Source organism: Osmia lignaria, chromosome 7 (genome assembly GCF_051020975.1).
Source record: "Osmia lignaria lignaria isolate PbOS001 chromosome 7, iyOsmLign1, whole genome shotgun sequence".
In the NCBI taxonomy this organism is placed as follows: Eukaryota; Metazoa; Arthropoda; class Insecta; order Hymenoptera; family Megachilidae; genus Osmia; species Osmia lignaria.
In genome coordinates this window covers 6,234,792-6,256,878 of record NC_135038.1, presented here as the reverse complement: position 1 = coordinate 6,256,878, position 22,087 = coordinate 6,234,792, and the positions used below count along the sequence as shown (strand labels likewise).

Below are 22,087 nucleotides of genomic sequence, written 5' to 3'. Positions count from 1 at the left end.
CCGCGAGCAAACGCGCAAAACCATCGTACGCGTCTGTCTACGCATGTGGCCCCGCGGTCTCGCAATTTAGAAAAGAAATTATCGCTCCTAGAATTGATAAAAGGCAAATAGACATACGGGCAACGATAAACAAGGACAGCGTTCTCGATGACTTCCTCTCCAGTGGTGCTTCGTCCACGCGTTTTATCGCCTTTCGTTCCTCGTTGCTTTTCCGCAGCTAATTCAAGCTCGTTGTCGCGTTCGAGAAAAACGAGGCGAGAATATGGAATGAACGATTCGACACCGCGGTCGATGATCGAAACTAGGGAAACTTTCGTTTCTCCCCAGTAGCGGAGAAACGCGAATGAGAACCGCGATCCTAGAACGCCGGTCGCCGACACATAAATAGAACGGTGGACCTTAACGCGCGCCTTTTGCGCCTTTATGTAACTTGGCCAAATTTATGGTCGTTATCTATTTAATAATACGCGGATTTACTTGCGCCATTTGCCAACATCAAACGATCTGTACGTGAGTACAGTACGGTACGTAGACGCGTGCACGGCCGGGCACGTGCGCACATACGAGTTTAACGTAAATTTCGTGCGGGTGCGTTCACCTCCGCGATTTCATCCTTCCTCCTTCACGGTCGACACGAATGTCGAGCTGTCTTGTCGATTAACCTTCGATGATCGACAATCACCGGGCTCGACCGGGAATCGCTGATCCGTAGAAATTTTTGTCCAACGTACGTCGACGTCTTATCCACGGATAACGTTGAATCATCGCTGTAACATGTACCTATGATCCATAAAAGGAATAACTAAACCGACTGGCTGCTAGATGTAAACTCGAGATTAGCGGGGAATCTTCGTATCGGTCAAAGAGCGAAAACACGGAGGAATACGCAACGATTTCGATGAAACGTCATCGGGCACGTGGCTGAAAAGGTGAAACTCGCACCCATTTTCCACTTGTCGCAAAGTGACATCGCGAACGGAGTTTCCTTTCGCAACCGATCGTTCGCGCAGCGGCGACGAGCTTACGAAACTCGTTAACTCGCGGTATGGCAACCAACGAGTTTTTACTCCGTTATAGAATTTTCCTCGGTCGAGCGAACCCCATCGGACCATTTGACGCGTTCACCGGAACTGACGTACATACGCAAAACGATCCATCTCCGAGATAAACGATGAAACGTACCTTTTTACTCGTACGAGTTCGTGATATCGCTGAAAAACGGCGTCTTGTTGCGAGTCGGTCGATCGGTAGCTTCGATCGGTCGACCAAAGAGAATCGGAGCAAAGGAAACAGGATGCGAAGGAATATGTACCATCGCGTAGTTGAAGCGATACACGATTCAACCAAAGTGCAGGGCAACACTGAAAACACTGCGGAGGCGCGATCGGTGTGAAACTCGAGTGACGTAAGGTCGCGAACTGTCAAAGTCGCAGCGTAAACGACCGACTGGTAGACGGACGAGGACTGAGTAGGGCAACCGATCGCTCGTGGATTCCCTCTTCTATCTCTCTCTTTCTCCCCTCTACCCCTGCTACCGATCCCGCCGTAACCGCTCCCACCCCTCTTCCCTGCAACTCTTTCTCGCTTCGTTTATCCTTCCTTATTCCCGTAACGCGACATCTCCCTCTCTGTTTCGACCTTACCCTCCTCCACCACCTCCTTCTACTACTCTTATATATACAGACTTCTCTTTTTATCCATCTGCCACCTTCGCGACACGGTGAAGCGTGCGCGGCGACCGGATAGGAAGGGGAAGCCACGAGGTCGGAAAACACGGAAATTACGGAGTGAAAAGATGGAGCATTATCGAGCGTAAGTGGATCGAATACCCGGCTCCAAACTCGTTCCTAGGATAGAGTCGCTAACGACCATTCGTGCGCGATTTGCCCGACAGCCGCCCCTCGAAATCGCTGTTATTTCGAATCGAAGGAAAAAAGAAAAAAAGGGAAAAAAGGGAAACGAAACGGAAGCTTAGAGAAAAAGAGACGGACATCGTGTGCGAAGAGAGGGAGTACAGAGGGAGAGAAGGAGAATCGCGAACGACGGAAAAATTGTCGCGCAAAACCGACGCGACGCGACCACCGATACGCACGAGTCGACGCGCGGAATCTCCTTCGAATTTCTATCGACTTTCTTCCTTCTTTCTACGATTTCATTTGGTTTCTATTCATCGGAGGATCTATCGGATCGAGGGACAAAACGACGAGGAGGAAAAGCCGCGAGAAAAGAGCGCAACTACAAAGTTGCAGCCTGAGTTTTCGCCAAAAGCTTTGAACGTGGCGCGCTCTCATGGCAACGATACGAGGCAGCTGTGCCGTTTCATAAAATGGCTGACTCTCTCGTTTCTCCTCTTACACTTTGTCTCTATTCCGTTGTTCTAGGCCGCGAAAGTTTCGCATGCGAGACGCGTCTAGGGAAAATCCCTCGCGCGAATCTTCCTCCCCTGATCGCGTTTTTCAAAGGGTTCGCGCCATGGATTCGTCGTGTCGCGTTTTCCTCGCGATCTATCGATCCTCTTTCGAGAAAAAGAAAAAGAAAAACTCGGGCGACAATTGTTTACGCGTCTAAGAATGCAACTGTACGACGCTGGGTCAACGAAATTCGATGTTACACGCCGACCATAAAGATCTCGTGCATTATGGAGGAAGCGCGTACTTTCGTATAGCAGTTCGATGCGTCGATCTTGGAAAGATTCGTGGAAAATGAAGAATTCCTCAGCGTGGATAGATCGGTCGGTCGATTCCTATCGTAGGCAATAGGCGCGCGCGAGAGGTGGAAGCGATTACAATTAGAATGGTTACAAACACAAGCGTGCAGCGGCCGCGTGACGTTCACGTGAAGAATGCCAGTGCTTAATGGCCGCTCCATACTACTAATTGCTCGATCGAGTACGATTACAGTTTCAGCCAGTGGCGGAAAGTGGCGAACGGAGCCGTCCATTACGCTCCTAGATATCGGCCTTACCGTACGTTGCTCGGCACCGAAACGCCTCGCGTCCGCCCTCGCTTCGATCGTTTTCTCATCGGCGATCGAATCGGTACAGGATGCTGCAGACGATGGCATATTTTCTGGATACTGAGTAGCCGGCTGGTTAGCCGTCTCCTCGAAATATCGCAGACGTATAAAATTGTCGCGAAGAGGGTAACGCATGCAAATAGAAAATAGAAACGAGTTTAGAAATAGCGTCGCCGGTCGACGACGGCCTAGAATTCGATCGGACACAGCCCCTCGCGACACTGTTTCGAGTTACTTGGAACGCGCTCCGTCTCGACCGAATCCTAATAAATAAGTATCTCGATCCGTCGCCGGAAGAAGACGAACTATCCACCTATGTATGCTGGTAATAGGTATTACAAAGGATCTAGCGTTTTTTTTTTTTTTTTTTTTTTTCTTGCCATGCATTCACGCTCGTTACAGAAGGCAGCGGCGATTCGAAAGTATCTCATTAAACGATGAATAATACATTAGACATCGACGTGATTAAAAGCACCCTATAGATGGCCTGCAGACGTAGTTACACTTCCTTGAATGCAGCATCCTGCCGGAAAAATATTGCCCGGCTAATTGACTAGTCCCGGTTGGGGTTCAACGTTGATGCGAGGGACAATACTAGCTCGCCCGCGACTTCCTTCCTACGTGGAACGAGCGAGTAAACGCGAGTACTACTGGCGTCGCGTAGAAACTGCGCTCGGTAGTGGTTTCATTCATAAACTCGTGCGAGTTTAGCGAGGAAACGTTTGCACGCGTTAACGAGGGAAACGCTTCGCGCGCTCTAAACGCGTTCAAACTCCGACCGGAACGTCTATCTCATTTCCGTTCAGCATACCGCATCGAAACGGTAAGGAATTTACGAATTTTCTTGCCCGGTTCTTTAACGCGTCGATGCCTTTACTACGATACGATGACAGAAGCTTTTCTTTTCGCTCTTCCGCTTTTCCCCCGAGATCGCGGTCCTTCCCGAATGAAAAATTAGAATCGTGCGCGACGAACGGAAATGACTCGGAAGAAAAACCCGGCGAGCGAACGCAATACGCGCAATCTTGGATCTCGATTTTCAAAGTGCGGTGACCCTTCAGGCTTGGGCGGAACTCCTTCGCTTCCGGTGTTGTTCCGACGCTGCTATTTCTATATATAAACCCACACGCTTTTGTTGGCGTACACCTACGGCACATACGCTTCTATATGTCACCGTCAAACGGCCCTGCGTGCCAACTGGGCTATCTCGTCGTTCCACCAGACGACCGCTCCTTCGTTACTATAACGAATCGTTTTTCGTTCGCGATCTCTTACTGCGATTCGTGTAAACCATTTCAGCCAGACTAGTGCTAAATTATCTGCGAGATGTAGGTTTACACGATCGGTTAAAGAAAACTAAAAAGTTTGAAACGGAGTCGGATTCGTAGAAAATGGAGCATCGAACCGAAATTGTACTCACGGTAGTCAGCTTCTCGATCCTTTGCACGATCTTGCATTCCGGTATCGTAGATCCCTTCGTTTGCCCGTTCATTTGGCACAGAATCGTTACGAGATAATTTTGGACAATTGACTCGATCTTCCTACGACTTCCACCACTAGGAGGTCGGCGATTACTTTTTGTCGAAAGTTCGTTGGCACGTGGGAATAGTGGGAGGGCAGCGGATTCAAAAGGTCGGTCGCGGTGTCGCGACCAGTGGAACGTTCACCTAAAACCGCTGGATCGAAGAAGAAAACCGTAGAATGAAAGATATCTACGAGGTTTTCCTTTGCTCGTTAAAACACGTTGCTTCGCAAGCTGTCGGCGGAAGAACGCGAGACCGGAAGGAAGACGAAAGGAATCGTACGGTAATGAGGACGCGTCGTCCCAGAGGATACAATGTGGTAACTGTTACGTAATGACCAGCACGCGTTGCATGCGACAGGGGTGGCGAGAGAACGGGGCGATCAAAGCGGCACGAGACAGGGAAGGAGAAGGAGCCCCGGTGGCAATGGCCAGGGAAAGATAAGTTTCCGAGATCGTCGAGGAGAAAATTTCATTCGTCAAGGACGTACCATCGTCCCACCGTCTGGGACGGTGCGCGGAAAGGTCGATGAACCAAAACCAAAATGCGGAACAACTGCGAAACCGTGGTCGCCGTCACGCGGCATGTAAAGGAAAGAACACGCATGCGTTACGAGTCACGAAATCGGTGTGCGTGGCGAAAATCACAGCAACGGGAAGTCTAGGTTTCCGGTAGTGATCGGATATCGACACTGTCGCGATGTCGTAGCCGGAGCACAGGGGTTAATTTACGTTCGATTCGATTGGCGTGACGCGTCAACGCGAAACTCTCGTCATCGTGAACGGTCGTCGGATTGGCGTCGCGTCGCGTCGCGTCGCGTCGCGTTGCACGTGCGCCACCGCATCGGAGACGCGCAGGGCAAAGTGCATCGTAAGACTGCTGACGGGTGCAGCACCGGTGCTCCGGCTTTCCGATGCAACGCACTGCCCCCCGTCCCCTCGACCCCTCGTCCTCTCCGTAGGCCCCTTCCTCTTTCACTCGACCGACCGTGCGCACAACCACCACGGACTAACACACCACGTGATCAGCCCTTTAACTTTAGCAGCCGATTACCGCACTACTCGCGACCACCGACGTTTTCTCTATCGTCCTTTTTTCTTTCTCCATCGTTTTCCTTCCACCTTTACCTCCCTCTCCCCTGTCGCCATCGGCAGCACGCTTTTCATTCCCTTCCATTCTCTCCTTCTGCCTACCTGCTGTTTAACGTTACAACGCATCTGCATCTCTCCTCTCCATCCCTTCCTCTCCCTTTCTCGCCTTTCAACGATTTTCCTGTATATTTTGCACGAATGAGTATCACCTCTTTCTCCGACTCGAAGAAAGTTCATGTCTCTCTCCTCCCTCCCTCCCATCCGCCCACCCAGATTCGACTAGTCCATCGTCGATGACTGCGTCATTTCTATACAAAAGCACCGTTCTTTTTTCTCGCTCTGGTGATTCTCTTTCTTGAATACCGATGCGTCCCTGTCGGTCGGCATCCCCACCAGAGGATTCGGGTCGACTCGATGCACCGGGAAACCGAGCGACGATCTACAGCCGTCTCTGTCGCTCGGCTCCATTCATGCCTCGACTCTCTTCGGGTTATGCAACTTTGGCGAGACGCGAGACGCGGGACGAGGGGATGCGTCGACCCGCTCCGATACTGCACGCTCGTTTCACCGAATCTTGCGCCTCGCGGACAACGAGAACTCACTTACCGGACTAACATTCCCGGTCGGTGCACGTCACGTCTACGTATTCTTCACCTATCGGGAATACGGACGACGCGTCAACGATCGAATGTTTCCCTTCGCCGTTCCCGATCCCCGGCTTCCGGTAACCATCTACTTACCTAAAGTTTCTCTTTACGCGTTTCAGGATAGACTTGGACGGAATTTCGCATCGAATTCAGGGTAGTTCGTTCGTACTTTGCTTTTTATTGCATCTTATACACATAATGTATCAGAATTAACAGAGGAAAGTTTCGCACGTTTCACTTGCTCGTAAGGCAAATTGATTCGAATCGAACACCGATCGACTTGAAAAACCTCTCGCTTCTCGATCGTGGATATGTTCTCGCTTAACACTTGGTTAACAAACCCAAATCTCTCGAACAGAAACGACGACGACGACGACGACGACGACGTCTGGATCGAGATCACGGACGAAGGCTACTTTGCTCTCGAAACGCTCATCTAGTTCCTCTAATTTTTCTACGTGTAATACTAACGCGTGAATTCCTTAAATCTATCCGAAGATTTGTCAGGAGGAAACCTTGTTCCAGGTATGTTACGTGTAATCGTTTAGAACGAAGAACCGCACGAGACATCGATGCGTGTTTCGTTGGAACGGCAGACGAGTGTTCCGTTAAGTAGATAAGAAAATGAAAAGAAAGGCAATGCGGCAAGATGGCAGTTTGTAAAACTTACGCGTCTAAACGGAAAGGAAACGCATCGATACACCCAGGTCCACGAACGGGTGAAAACTTTTTGGAAACGACGCGACGATTACGTAGCCGTGTACTCGGTGTACTCGAGACGGCTACACGCGTGTCGTGCGAAACACGCATCGAGATTGCGACGTTCCTGCTATCCGTGAGAAAGCTCGTTCAAAAGAAAATAGTGTAGAGGGAATCTTGCGCAACGTGGCAGGGAACCGCACCGATTCTTTACGTTCGCCTTCCCGAACGAACATTGGCAAACGTGTCGCAAGCTTTTCGTCGATTTCACTTGCGTTTCCGGTGTCAACGAAGCAAGCTTCGCGAGATTACCGTCGAACGAGAAGAAAAACCGTGAGAAGCAATTTGTTTATTTCCCTGAGACAGTGGAAGTTCGATGCCACGAACGAGGTCGATTCGTCGCCTGATTGATTTCTGAATTGACTTTTGTGAACTGACCAACGGGGGACTAGATTCATGGAAGTAAGGTGTCTCGATGGATCTGATCGACGCGGGTAATTCGAGATTGACTGTGCGCGTGACGCTAGCTTTAAACTCTCGGTGCCAGCGAAACGACAAATTTATCTAATACAGCTAAAGTGACGCGAGATAAAAGTGATTAGGAATTTTGCGACCGACGGAGTCACGAAGAGGAAATCAACATTCTCGCGGAATACTTGAAGTGAATAGGAGTGGAATCGTGTTCCGTCTCCATCGCGAGTTCTCTCTAATTTCGCGCGCGACAAACGATTTTTACCCTAATCCGACGTCTAAGGACATCATTATCAGGAACCCAACGATGGCGGCCCAGCTGGCGAGTTTACTGTTTCCACTGCAATCAGAAAGGAAGAAATACGTATTGTTTAAAGAGTCCAATTGTCGACGGAGAGGAGCATGCTTTCCCACAGCTAGGCAGAGGAGACCAGGTGACGGTGATATCGAGAATTCGATGGAGAAACGATCGTCGAGAAGGAGAAGGAGAGGAACGGCGAATGAAAAATACGACGATGGAAATATATGAAATCTGCGCACGAAAACGAAATACGCGCGGAAGGTGCAGGTACAGAGAGGTGGCACAAGCGGCGGAGATGAGAGAAAGAATAGCAGGATGGCGAGAAATAAAAGGCTTTTCGTGCTATAAGTAGGGATTAAGCACACACAAAGCACACACGCTCGTACCCGATATTGCACGTCACGGCTTGTTGATTTCGTAAATTATACACGGCCATCAATTTTAACGGCCGGTGAAATGCGCCGTTGTGTTTCGGTGGGCGTTCTACCACATCAATCATATCCGCGCGGTAAATACCTCCTTTCGGTGTGCCTCAGAAATTTGTATTTTTATTAGCCATTATCGTCCTCGTGTCCGTCTGGTCGCTACGAGATTCCAGAACGAACGGCATTCCCCGTCCTCGTCGTTATCGCGGCTCTTTCGAACGATCAAAGGATCGTGCGAATTGAGAAGAATCGAGCGAAAGGACGAAAATCGAAAATCGCGCCCGTCCGTTCGTGTGGACATTCACCTTTCTATTCCCCCTCATCTTTCTTTCGTGTGAAAAAAAAAAAAAAAATAAGCCAGCGAAGCAACGGTTTACCCGTTAGAAGGGTAATACATTTTCACTTTTGTATTTTCCAGGCATCGTAGGGTTCCCGAGGGAGCGGACCGAGCTTTGGTATCTCAGGTGTAACGTGCACACGCGTATATACTGTACTCTCGGGTATCCGAGCAGGACGGTTAGATCGCAGGCGAAATACAAAAGAAGGCAATTATAATGACAATGCGCCTTCGGCTAGGTGGTCGGGCCTGGGAAAGAAATTCGTTGCGTCCGTTTTACCGATGCCAAGCTAACTACGCCACTGTCGATATCGAGATACTTTTCGAATTCGTACACTACCTTCGCGTTTTCGTGTAAGGCGAACACGACGAAAATTCCATGCAACGGTAAGAAATCGTACGAACCTTTGATGCGCTTCCGGGATGATGTCGTCGATCACCACGTAGATCATTGCACCGGCTGCGAAGGCTAGCGCGTAAGGCAGCATAGGTTCGGCGAGCGTCACTCCGGCTGCGCCAAGCACGCCGGCCAGTGGTTCCACCATCCCTGACAGTTGACCGTACCAGAAGCTCTTCAAGGTGCTGATACCCGCCGATCGAAGTGGCAGAGACACCGCCAATCCTTCGGGAAAATTTTGAATGCCGATACCGATCGCGAGATTCCTGGAACAGAAAGTCCCGGCGAGTTTCAGCGAAAGAAACGAGAAAGGAAAAGGTGTATCGTTTCGATCGCGATAAAAATAAAAGCGACGAGACAAGGTGGCTCTTTGCACGAGCCAACTCTCCACACTCTGCCCCTGGTCGCGGTGGCTTCTTGAAACTGGTCGACGGCTTCGACATTCTCTAGATTTTTCCAGTTGCTCCAGCCGCGAGCTACCTTGGACGCGCTTGCTGCTAAGCTAATAATCCCGTTCCCTGGCTATTCCACGAATCCTCTCTTAATCTTACGGAACAGAGTGAAATTTTCACCTGTCGCGTAAAGCGACCGATCGATCTGTTTCTTCTAAACGAACGAACTTTTCAGTTTCTAACCAACATTCCATCGGGTTCGTCTACTCGTTTACCGTACGTCGCGTCGGTACGGATCGATAATGGTGATATACGAGGCAACGATCGATACCGCGGAGAATTAACGAAGAAAGTCAGACGGATTGAACGAAAGAAGATAAGGTGAGGAGGGTAGAGGGGAATGCGGCAGAGCGAGCTACCTAGCAGGTGAATGAACCAACACGATCCTGTGTACGTGTATATACGTAACGTTCGCGCGCAGACAAGAAGACGCGAACACTGGCATACCGTACTGCCACTTCGCGGCAAGGCCTTTCCAGCCTTTTAAATCGAACGATTCGCGACTTGCGGGAAACGAAGGTATATCCAGACGAGGGAAAAGAAAAATTCCTCGAATCGATGGAATTTTCTAGGATATGGATTCGGATCGAATCGCGAGACAGAAGAAAACGGTATCACGGATTCGACGGAAAGATCCGAGTCGGATAGATGAGATCGGACAGCCGGTAAAACAAGGGAACGAGGCGAAATATAGGGAGCCGACCGGTGGAATTTGATTGAGAAGTTAAGGATGATCGAACGCGAAAGAGGAGCTCGTCTGGAGGAGAGGCAACCGAAAGGGGAGAAGACAGGGGGTAGAAAAAGAGGGGTCGATAGCGTAGACGAGGTGTTTCAGGTATATCGTCGGCGATCGTTTAAAATTTCGAAAGATGGAACAATAGATTGGTTGGTCGGTTGGCATAGAACGGTGAGGTGGCTGTTGTAGCAGGTGAATGAATGACGCGATCCAAGCTCCTCTTTCCGATGCAGGATCCACGGTGTAGATCGCGCTCTCTCGTACAGGCTGAGCACATGGTATGGTGTATGTCATGCCATGCGACGCGACGCGCGTTATTTCATGGGATGGCATCGTCGTCGCGTTCCTACGGCATCGACGTACATAAGTGGTTGTACAGTTAACCCGTCGGGTCCGGCTGTTCGCCGGTTGCACCAGGGGAGGTCACCCGACTTCCAAGAACGAACCTCTCCTTCTACCACCCTGGCTTCGCCTTCTTTTCTCTTTTCCTCTCTCCCTCCTCTCTTCTCTTCCCTTCTGTTACGAGTTCCAAGCGTTTCTACGGTTTCTTTTCCTTCTCCGATACTTCCTTCTGATTTCCACGGTCACGTCGGCTGCTCTTGGTACCCGATTTCATTTTTCATCTAACGATCGATTTCGAAAGACTTCCCGACACTCCTTCCGTTCGCTCGCTTTCGACGCGTTGATAATAAAATTAGCAGTTTACGGAACGATTAACCCGATTGACGCACGTGTGCCAAAGTAATGTTTGAAGAGGCCATTAGCCGGTATCTTCTCCTTTCTTCTCCAGTTGTCGCTCGTTTCTAGATTAGAAAGCGTTTATCGCTACTCGGCCAGTTACCAACTATGCTTCTACGTGATTCGCGAAAGAGAGAGGGATACCTTGAACCAACACGTCCATTCATAAATTTTTTTAATACTTTCGCCACTGTTGTTTAATTCGCAATCCTTGTCATCGGAGTTTTACATCGAGAAAACGAGATCGCGATCGAGAGGTTTGCCTTTTAAATTAGAAATCGATCGATCGCCGGAGGAATTGCGCGAGGGCGTCGCGCTGTCTCGGGAGTCGAAAACGGAGGATCTCCGTTGGCGGATGAAAAAGAGGAGATCTCACCAAACTGGTTAGCTGTCTATTAGAGGAAATGAAAGGAAAAAAGTAGCACGAGTTTGGTACTGGTGCTCGCACGAGTCAAAGTCGAAGCAGAACCGTACACCGTTATACGCGCATATTCGATCGAGCGCTAACTCGGTGGTCTAGCGAGAGGACAAGCGTAAAAATTTTCTTGCCCGAATGAATCTAAAGAAATTGGTCGCTCCAACTTGGCCGACTATATCGAACGTAACAGCACGGTTTACCGGTGTGTACCAACATGGCGGACGAATGGCTTCGTTGAACGCATCAGAGTCGCCATTTTGCATTCCATAAGGCCGCGGTTGTCCTTACGTGGCAACACCTATCCTCTCCGTCGTGGTCGTGCAACGACCGAAAGGATCGTAAATTACTTTTCCCGAGATCTTTGACCGTAGAAATATCCGACAGCTGTTATTCAACTTCTCTACGACATCGGGTGTCCAACTCCGCGACGAGCTAGGACGTCTCGCGGTCGTCCTCGCGATAGGAGAAAGAAAAGGAGCTAAGAGATAGTTTCGCTAAAACTAAATCGTCGCGCCATTTATACGCGATCGGTCACCGTGCGTTCACCAGCACGAATTCCATCGATCCCTCGCGTAACCCGACTACCGTGTCGAGGCAGCGGCAAAACTCGATCATCCGGGATACGATAACGAGCAATTTTTCGCGTCGAATCGCGACTTTGAAAGGAAACGCGTGCTCGGGTCGACCGGGGCTAGAGAAAATCGAAGCGATGTTCGAAAGAAAGGCGAAGAAACTTTCGGGTGGGACACGGTGGCACCGCGATTGGTGAACCTGAAAGATATAGATAGAGATAGACGAGGGATAGGGATTTGCCGAGGAGGGAAACGTATGTTCGTTACACGTATAAACGTGGCTGGTGTACGAGAAAAGTAAGGAGCGAGCAAGACAAAAAGGGGATAGAGAGGCTGGGGGAAAGGGAGCGAAGGAGCGATCTCGGAGAGAGGAGATAGAGAATGTGTTAGTTTGTGTGTGTCTCTGTGTGTGTGAAAGAGAGAAGAAGAGAGAGGAGGGGATGAAGAAGGGGGCGCAAAGATGAGAGAGCGAGGGGAAACGAGAGAGGGAGTAAGGAATGCATGGGAACGAGGCGCAAGCGGGCCGACCGCGATTTGCCCGTCCCGCATTCCACCAACGCCAAGCTGAGCTCTCCGACTCTTCTCGGCTCGGAGTCCCGAGGCCACCGGCCACGGTCTAACACCGTAAAATCATAAGTCCAAGATCAACCCCGTTCTTCTCTACAACCAACCTCCGGTGTATCCTTGCGCGGTCTTATCCTGAAATAGAGAGGAAACTAGCCGATTCTACTGAAAACTTTTCTATTCCACGTTTCTTAGGTATCCACGTCGAGAGGTAGTTTCGTTTCAATTAGCTGAACGCGGAACAACAATAACGGCGGAGAGTTTTAAAGCGAGACAGGCAAGGTGATTGGCCGAAGGGCAACAAGATACCGAAAGCAGGTGTCCACGGCGAGTTTGACGGGCGGGGCGGAAAGAAATGGCTCGATTTGCAAAAAAAAAAAAAAAAAGACGCTAGTTTTGTCGAATAGTTTGCAGAAGCGATCCCGAGGTCGTCGTCAAGGGACATAACGGATCCGGCTGTTGGTCTGTTCCGAGTAAGGTACGCGGCGCGCATGCGTAATGCCGCTGCATTCCAAGCATTGCGAAGTCGCTGCACCGTGCACCGCCGCGCCGGTGCATCGGCCGATGCCAGAGAAAGAGAAACGAATTAACCGAGACCCCAAGTGGGACAGAGAGAATTGAGAGAGAGGAGAGGAGAGTGCCGTAGCAAGTTACAATGACAAACGTGCTCGTCGATCCTTTACTCGATCGATTCTTCCCCGATTTTCCAGAAAACTGCATCCTATCGCGCCCCGTCTTTATCCTTTCGATCGGTAATCGTTCGGTATCCGGAAACGAGACGGGAAAAAGGGTTAAGTAGAGGAGGGTGAGCCGCGAGTTGGCGAGCTCGGAGCAGGAAACACGAGTCGAGAAAAAGTATCGGAGTGTCGCTAGCTTAGAGAACGTCTCGCGAGTCAGGTTCTCAGAATCCTTCGTCCGTGAACAATAGCGGTTCAACGAATGTACGTGGTAATCGGCTAGACGAGAGAATCTTTGGCTGTAATTCGTAAGATAATCCGAGACAACTGTAGCCAAACTATAATCTAAACCGAAGGCTCCGGACAAACATGCCGGGTTAATGAATTTCGTCTACAACAGAAGGCACTTTGTCGCGAAGAAGGTACCGAGCCGCGTACCTATCGCGCCGCACGTGCACTTATAACGCTGTTCAGCGAGGCTAAGCGGGAAGCAGTATATCGTAACCGACTTCCGTTGCTATTAACGCACGTCAGTACTGGCTTTCCGCGTGCGATAAGCACCAGGTACAAAGTGCAACGATTACGAAAACGATAGAAACGGTTTCTTTACCGAGCGAATGTAACTCGGCTCCGTACTCGTGGCCGAAAAATCATACGATCGATTCGAGGAGTAAGGTGGTTAACGATGCTAGAATGGTTGGAAGGTAGCAAAGGTAGTCGGTGTGCAAGTCGAGAAAAAAAAGAACGTTGCGAGTTAGAAGGAGGAAGGGTAAAAGGCGAAGAGAAAAGAGCGGTCGAGTAAAAAGGAAAGAGTAGAGAGACAGGAGGACAGAGAGGAACCGTGAGCTCTGGTCGGTCGGTCGGACGGTATATAATAAGACAGACAGGAGGATAGCACCGAAATGAGGTGGTTTCGTCGGCAGCTTTGTCCGGCGCCATGTTTAACATAGCACCACCTCATCTACGTGCCACGCCGACCCGCCACTCCGTAGTTCCTCTGTTTTTACGCCACCTCTTTCTCGATCTCCTTTCCATTCCTCCTTCTTCACCGTTTCCTCTATTACAACACTTCTCTCTCGCTACGCGACGGCATGAACGAATCGAATCTCCTCGCCCTTCCCGTACAAGGTGATTATTATCAAGCAACGTCGATCGCGAACAAACGATGACGATCGATTTGCTTTTTCTCGGCTTATTAAACTCGCAACAGAGAGCGTGTGTACAGGGTCGGAGCTACGCGAATCTCCAAAAGGTCGGGGGGAAAAAAAAAAGGAAAAGGACGAATCCAGATTCCGCGAAAAATCGGGGCGGCTCGAAAGGTGAGTCAGTACCAGATCTCCTTGAGCGTTTTACGAGCGCAAATATCCTCGTTCCTATCGGCTGCCCACCTTTCCATCCTCCTACCAACCAACCTGTGTGCGTACTTTTCTCTTTTTCTCGCTCTATTTCTTCTCCCTTCTTCCTCCGCTATAACTCCAGACAGACGGTACGACGATCTACCGTATAAACTGCGAAACCTTTCATTCATGATTCTTTGCCCGTCTCGAATGGAGCTCGACTAACCTTTCCTTGAAAAGGACACGTATCGCTCGAAGCATTGCCGTGGTAAAAATTCATTTCCATCCTCGACACGATGTTTTCCATTTCAAAAAGCTCTCGCATACAAAAGTTCGTACCGTTTAGCCGGCCTCTGAACGTACGTAAGGGTCCAGCAGGCTGGATCGCGCGATCGTCGTGAGAACGGAATGTCGCTCGTTACGAACGAGTTGGGCTACAAAAGGGCATGCTGGGTCGATAAATGCTGAAGGCTGAGTGATTTTCCGAACGAGGACGCGCGTTTGTTGCTCCTCGCTCCTCGAAACAGGTCGGTCGCGTTACTTCAGAGGAACGAGCTTCTTTATCGCGAATCGATTCAACTTCTCTAAGCGACCTCTCGCCGTTTCTTCCCTCTCGATCCGTTCCCGTAAGGAATCTTTCTTTTCCACCTAGGTCGTGTCACGGCTTACGAATCAATAATCGTTGAATAATTAAGAAGAATACGTATCGTTAATTGCTCGTTCGAGAATTATTTGACCGAACAACTTTTCTCCGGACGACGATAAACGACCTAAAGAAACACGCGCATCGATAACGATGTACGCATAGCACGAACTGCTGCGTGGCGATACGCACCGCTCCGATCTATCGGCTGGGGTCATCTTTCGGACCGAGCCAACGTTTCATTCATAACCGGGAAACTTGCGCGAGATACCGCTTTTACGTCGTTCCCCTTATCGCGGACTCTCTCGAATATCAGAATGAACAAAATAACCTCGAACAACGGAGATCCTTGCACCAGAATCCCGTACGCGGTTCAAAGTTTCCTTCGATTTCCAATCATTTTTCCCTTCCCGTAAGGTCCCGAGACCTTGCTCCTTTTCGTTAGCTTTCACTTCCAACGGATTCCAATCGGCTCGATCGTTCTATCTGGATTTCTTAATTATATCGCACGGTAGAAAGGAAAACGCCGACACGATCCGCTCATTCCACGGATTCTTAATGTGCCTCCAACGCTTGTAATCTTCGCTTCGGGACGTTCGAGCACAGCGTCGTTCGAATGCTTCGGAATTCGGGCTGAACTCCGTATCGAGAAATCGTCTCGACCAGGAGCATTCGTTTTATCTTTTTCTTTTTTTACCGTCCGTTTTCATGCCGATCGATCGCGGAAAACGGGAACGAAGCTACGCGGAGTACGTTCGCGTACGTTAACGAACGATCCACGATGTAGCGAGCTATTCGCGTACACGGCCAATCGTACCGATAATTATAATCACATTTTCTCCGCTGTTTGTAAAGAAGTTTCGTTTCGTTCTTTCGATAAGAGTGTTCTTAATGAATTTTCAGTGGAAAAGATTCGAACGAATACGGGGCGAGAATAAAAAGCATAACTCCGGCCTATCTTTGAGTGAAAAAGAGGAGAACAAGAGGAAGGTCCGAGATAGGAGAACGAGCGATTATCGTTGACATTTTCTATAAATAAGGTTTACGTTATTCGCTCGACTTCGGTGGAAATGAAAACAACGTCATCCAGATGTGTTAGTCGTACACGTCACCGTAGGCATCTCGCTGCTCCAAAGTTAAAGGCGCGTAAGGAGACCGGAGTTCGGGACAAGTCTCCAGGAGAGGAGAAGAGGAGGAGGAGAGAGGCGAGCTGGAATGGAATGCGCGGCGCCTAGGGCTCGTTGAATTCCAGGGCCACACGTGCCCTTCCCCTCGCCGCGGGCACACACCGCTGCCAATAAACTTCGCCTGCGGCTGGCACTCGCGCCGACCACCATAGAACTCATTCATGGAGACCTCCTATCACGCGCTCATAAATTGCGCCTCTTGAAATTCACCGACCCTGCCATCTACCGGCAATTCGATCAACTTGCTCGAATCTTTTAACTCGATATTTTACCACTGTCGATAACTCGATGGCTCCAATTAGGGGTACACATTTTTATATTTTATTTTTTCATAGAAGAAGAAAATAAAATGAGTAAAAAATATTGATATAATTTGAACGTTTCGAACATGTTCTCTGAGAATGTTTGAAGCGATCGGTTTAACCGTTCAACGCCGGGTGATTTGTTATAATGAATTTGATAGGCATGATTGATCTAACCGAACGACTTTAGATTGCACGTATTAAAGTTTGATCGAAATATAGTTATAGCCTACTCTGGATACTATTCATAGCGCAGTGATCCGCTACTAAAATTCTATTTCCACCGTATTTTTTAATGGCGCAATATCGATAGACGTACTTACTTCCTTTATCTCCTATTTTACATACAATTAACACCCCATCGATAACCAGCGTACGAGATTTACGCCGAGATATTCTTGAGATTCGTTAAAACGTAAACGTTTCGCTTACCTTGCATTTTCAAAAGTTGCTGATGCACTACTGCCTACTGCCGCGAATCCGACTCCAACTGCAAGCCCCTCTGGAATGTTGTGCACCTAATTTGATGCAAAAGTATGATTTTGATAAACTTATGATATATAGACTTTGACCATTATTAAATTTACGTACCGTAATAGCAACGACTAGCAACAATACTCTTCTCCACTGATTATTTTTGCATTCATTGTTAGGATCCTCGTAAACTGCCCCGACTTCTCCTTGCTCTTCTGGTCTGTTTATCCTTGCGATTTGACGCCTTCTGCTATTTTGTTCGTAAAAACCTAAAAAACGGCATTGGTTTACTGGCATTTTAGCATCGCAACATTTTGTCATAAATCACAGTAATCACAGAAATCAACAAGTAAGCTTAGTGTATGTAATTATAAGCGATAAATTTTTCTTTCTCTCCGTTATTCTTGCGACAAAGCAAGCGAAAAGCTTCTGTAAAGCTTGTGAATTGTTTAGCCCGGTGTGTTTCATTTGCTTTAACGTTTCGCACGTTAGATCCGCAGGCAGGATTAATAAGATCAGTTTTGTCAATTCGTGGAATTTTCGTTCGGTATGTAGATCACATGATATACCGATATAACTTACACGCTAATTGCATTACGCTGACGATGCAACTAACTCAAACAACCGGATACTATATTTGTGTTTCTTTTTATCGTGCATACTCCTTTTGTTGCTCTCAGAATATTTGCATGCGTACGCTATTGTGTTTTTTAATATAAATTTCTATATGCGAAGCAATCTAACGCGTTAACAAACGTACCAAACGATAAAAATAACGTAAAATTGGAGAAAATTGTTAGGAGGGAAAACGATATACTTATCAGAAATAAAAATAAAAAAAAAAAAAAAACACGATCAATTTACCTCGCTAGGAAAAGCGCGTACGATGCATGCGTCGATGCAATTGTTTATTTCTGAATAAGTTTATCGTTTGCTTTGTATGAAAAAGCGAAGAGGGGCGAGTGTACATTGACGTATACAAATAGAGACATAATATAATACAGGTGTATCGTGAACTGATCCCATTTTCCAAGCCTACAGAGAGAATTGGATGTTACAAGTAAAAAGTAAGATACCATCTATGGTGGTCGACTCAATTTGTGTATACATTTTTCCATCGGATAACTGTACGTCGTTATACTGATCATAATCGTCTAAGTCCTCGTCACTCTTTAGTTTTGCAAGGATCTTGCGTCTTTGTTTCGTACCGACTGACTGCATAGCTAAAAGCACATTGGGGGACTGAATGCCGAGGGAAGATATCAACGCGTCCGTCCCGTAAACGAAAGCCGCGCCTACGAGAAATCCAACTCCAACCGGTACGAACGCGTATTCGCCTTCTGATCCGTAAACGTTGCTTTTTGCGGCCATTTCGATGGCAGGTGCCAGTAGAGACCAATAACTTGCCGCTACCATTACGCCTGCCGCGAATCCTAGGCTGACATCCAACAGTTTACGCTGAAACAAAATCAATTTCATCCTTTCAGTTTTCACCGATTATTCCTCTTTCGTCATTCATCGTTCACCTTCGTAGTCGACGAATTTTATTTTCTGTCTGAAGTTAAACAGCGCGCTTACCAAGGTTGATCAAGGAGAAAAGGATTAATTATAGGAAGAAATAAAGTAAATTGAGAAAATATTTGTTCAACGCGCTATAGATTGTAAAGTAAGTTTTTTCTTTTCGATGGGTTTTATCTTTGTTTCTCAATTAACAAAATTTAGAGATAGAATGGTAAATGTAGATTATCAGATGACGTCGATACAGATTACATTGGTATGTAAGATAACCTTGAATCAATTGGAATTAAAATTTGAATTGTATATTATTTTTCGGCGATAGGAGGTTTAAGTAAAATGAAATGTATCGATATACATTTTGATGATAATTTTATACTTTAACGACGAGCGGAAAAAATTGCTCGACTTTTACAATAATATAGCATTAAGATTAATTAAAATTGAGATTTATTCAGTGAAGCAATAAAAACCGCGTATCGATACGTGATATCTTAACGAGTCGAATAAAATTGCACATGAATTTCATTATAATATAAATTTACCTTGAGAACAGAATCGTAACGACTTTTAAAAAATGACCACCTTCCCGCGCAAAGGGAGTACTTCGGATAAGGTTAGAATGTGCTCCGAAAGGAGGATTAAAACTAAATATACTATCGTTTGTTTAGAATGAAATAAGATGAAAGATTGAACGGTTCGAAGACATTGTTCGATTATGAAAATAAGATAGAGGTGAATAAACTCACTTGTTTTCCACGAATTACGATGACGAGTGCGGCACCCGCTGCAGTGAGAGCCCACGTAAATAACGTTCCTAGGAGCGCCTGCGTGATCGGCGAATAATCCTTTAACATTGTGTCAATCGTACAACCCTCGGCACCTTAAACTATACCACATATCCTCTGCAACGTGCACCACGAGAAACTGTTTCGTGGGACACAACATCCGCTGATGTGCATTCAGTCCCCCGCACTTATCTCAACCGCCACCACCACTACTGCCTTCATCGGCACGGTTACTACCACCAGCGAACAACAGTGCTGCTACTATCGTTTTATTGCTACCATCACACGCGCGCGCACATTCGTTCTGCGAGTTTGTCCCTACGTTTGTGAATCATGATCTCCGAGCAGGATACAACACAGAACGTTTACGTGAGACCGGACGAACATACTTGTACGACTTTACACCACACGTATGGGGTTGCTTCTACTTGTCGCGCGTCACGCCGAATGTAATTTTCGATATTCGACCAATCGAAACCTCGATTCGATAGGCCAATCTGGAAGTAGCATCTAGCCAGGTGCGAATACACTCAAAATATCAAAATGTTGTTTAAATTTTTGAATTGACGAAAAGCTTGTATGTCAGATACGAATCTCTACTCTATTGTAGCATTTTAATTTAAAATAAAATGACGTACGTTTCGCGCTTTTTATGCGGTTACATGGCGCTATCGTCGATATATTTTCAATATTATTCGTTCAACGAAAGAACGTACCTGTTCTGCGCAGCTCAGGGATGCCCTCTACTCTTCTTTTTAACTTCGTGGCACTTTATGGCCGTATACACGGTGGACAAAAATATATGAATAGAGAAAGCAAATGATAATGTCAAAGCTCGAAGAGTTATTATAGTTCGTCCAACGCGACGAGTCAGTAAATGTATGAAAATTCACGAGCCCGACGCAGATACGACTCACGCCGACCGAAGCGCTTGAAGAACTGTAAACAACTGCGCGTCGAACTTGCCTCGAGCACGTGGATTTGTATACACTGACTCGTCTTGTTTGCTGAATTATAAATCCGAACACTGGATATACTGCTCGATGTCATGATATGCATATGCAGTCAGAGTTAACATGCGCAGAACAAATAAAAACTCGTCGTATGACAGGTACGGTCTCTCGTTGAACGAATAATTAAACATGCCAACATGGCGTCTGCGTCGGTAAGTGCGAGGAAGGTTTTAACCCTTTCGATTTGTGTACATTGATATCAAAATGCATTTTTCTTTATAAAGTACTAATTTTTTCCAAGCGTGATAAGGGAACAGTTTTTAGCATACGAAAAGTTGATGTTACCTCATTGTAATATCGCAAAAACTATATTAGTGACGTTTGATCGTAAATTTCAGTATGTGTATTACTTAAAACATATTATTCAAATCGATATGCACAGATAAAAGATTTTTAAATATACAAAGTATCGTATCGCTTTATTTTTATGTATACGATCTTCTACTAAAGACAATGAATTTTGTTTTGCTCCTAGCATTGTGGTTATATACATACTAAGTTGCAATGTTATACATTTGTTACTGTTTAATCCGCATCTGTCATTCCTAGGTTCCTTTACTAATGGACGACGATACAATCGCTTTTGGAGAAGAGGATGAAGCTAATCAAAATGGCAATAAACTCAAGTATGTTCCAATGCATAGGTTACAGTATCTAACCAGTTGTTCTTCAATAACATCTTATACTTTTGTAGACATCCGTATGTCACCATGTTTCACTTGGTATTCAGAGTAGCAGCAGCAGTGTTTTATATATTCTGTGAATCGTTTTCAAGCAGTTTTGTAGCTAACTTTATAACTCTAGTATTACTTTTGTCAATGGATTTTTGGACAGTGAAAAATATTACTGGAAGATTGATGGTTGGCCTCAGGTGGTGGAATTACGTGGATGATGATGGAAAAAGTCACTGGGTATTCGAATCCAGAAAGGTTTGTTGTTAAGTTTTTATTTATATAAGCTGTTTATTTCAGAGGACCAGTTCAGGATAGTAGATTTCCAATTGTTACTCAGAATTGATGCCTTATATCCATTAATTCAAGGTTTATTGGCTTTCACATTGGGTACCCTTGACCTATTCTTCTTAATGTTATAATTATGCAGGAATTTATTGTTTCATTGTTCTTAGAAAACCGTTGTAGAAAAAGTTGCAGCTGCTCACCATGATATGCAAGGTCTACTATGTACCCTGTGTTTCAGGGTGTTCAACAGAACCGCATCAATTCCCAGGAAGCTCGTATATTTTGGTTGGCATTGATTTTCTGTCCGCTTCTGTGGTCGGTGTGGTTCGCAACAGCATTTTTCGGCCTTAAATTTAAATGGCTGTTGCTCGTGTGTATCGCAATCGCTCTGAACGGCGCTAACTTGTATGGATACGTGAAGTGTAAAATGGGAAAGGATCAAAACATCTCGGCAACAACGAGCAATTTCTTGAGGAAACAGGTCATACAAAATGTTGGTACATAGAACGTGTTATTTAAGTCGTTTGTAAACGTTTGGAATCATGCAAGATGTTTTATTACAGGTTGCATCTATGATGACCAGGAGTCCTCCTACAACCAATCCAAACGAACCGGCCAACATGATATGAGTTGTAAACTTTCAGACGTGATATTATTTAAATAGAACGCTGCCGTAAAAAGCATCGTACTGGAAACATTCTAATTTGTACATACGTATTAACGGGAATATTATTATTACTATATGTATCGACGAAACGATATAATAAAGTTGCTATTTAAATCATCTGGTTGTTGTTCTTTCTCGA

General features: G+C 46.8%; 2 protein-coding genes across 6 annotated transcripts; one reads left to right on the top strand and one right to left on the bottom strand.

Moving 5' to 3' along the window:
* Positions 1-6,331: 6,331 nt before the first annotated feature.
* On the bottom strand, positions 6,332-19,744 carry Zip48C (Zinc/iron regulated transporter-related protein 48C). Of its 2 annotated transcripts, none has more exons than XM_034324899.2 (6): positions 19,271-19,744; positions 18,215-18,464; positions 17,124-17,275; positions 16,965-17,050; positions 8,915-9,172; positions 6,332-7,786 (listed from the first exon to the last, which is right to left on the bottom strand). In XM_034324899.2, the coding sequence occupies exons 1-6, from the start codon at positions 19,376-19,378 to the stop codon at positions 7,708-7,710; spliced, it is 933 nt and encodes a 310-aa protein (XP_034180790.1). In that variant the 5' UTR covers positions 19,379-19,744; the 3' UTR covers positions 6,332-7,707. The 2 variants fall into 2 exon arrangements, with proteins under 2 accessions (XP_034180790.1, XP_034180789.1); XM_034324898.2 differs by having other exon boundaries at positions 6,338-7,786; positions 18,083-18,464; positions 19,271-19,743.
* Positions 19,745-20,279: 535 nt separating this feature from the next.
* On the top strand, positions 20,280-22,065 carry LOC117604617 (putative Golgi apparatus membrane protein-like protein CG5021). 4 transcript variants are annotated; one of them, XM_034324913.2, is made up of 5 exons: positions 20,280-20,474; positions 20,872-20,948; positions 21,017-21,251; positions 21,520-21,762; positions 21,845-22,065. In XM_034324913.2, the coding sequence occupies exons 1-5, from the start codon at positions 20,460-20,462 to the stop codon at positions 21,908-21,910; spliced, it is 636 nt and encodes a 211-aa protein (XP_034180804.1). In that variant the 5' UTR covers positions 20,280-20,459; the 3' UTR covers positions 21,911-22,065. The 4 variants fall into 4 exon arrangements, with proteins under 4 accessions (XP_034180804.1, XP_034180800.1, XP_034180801.1 ...); XM_034324909.2 differs by having other exon boundaries at positions 20,320-20,474; positions 21,520-21,774; XM_034324910.2 differs by having other exon boundaries at positions 20,326-20,474; positions 21,532-21,774.
* Positions 22,066-22,087: the final 22 nt, after the last annotated feature.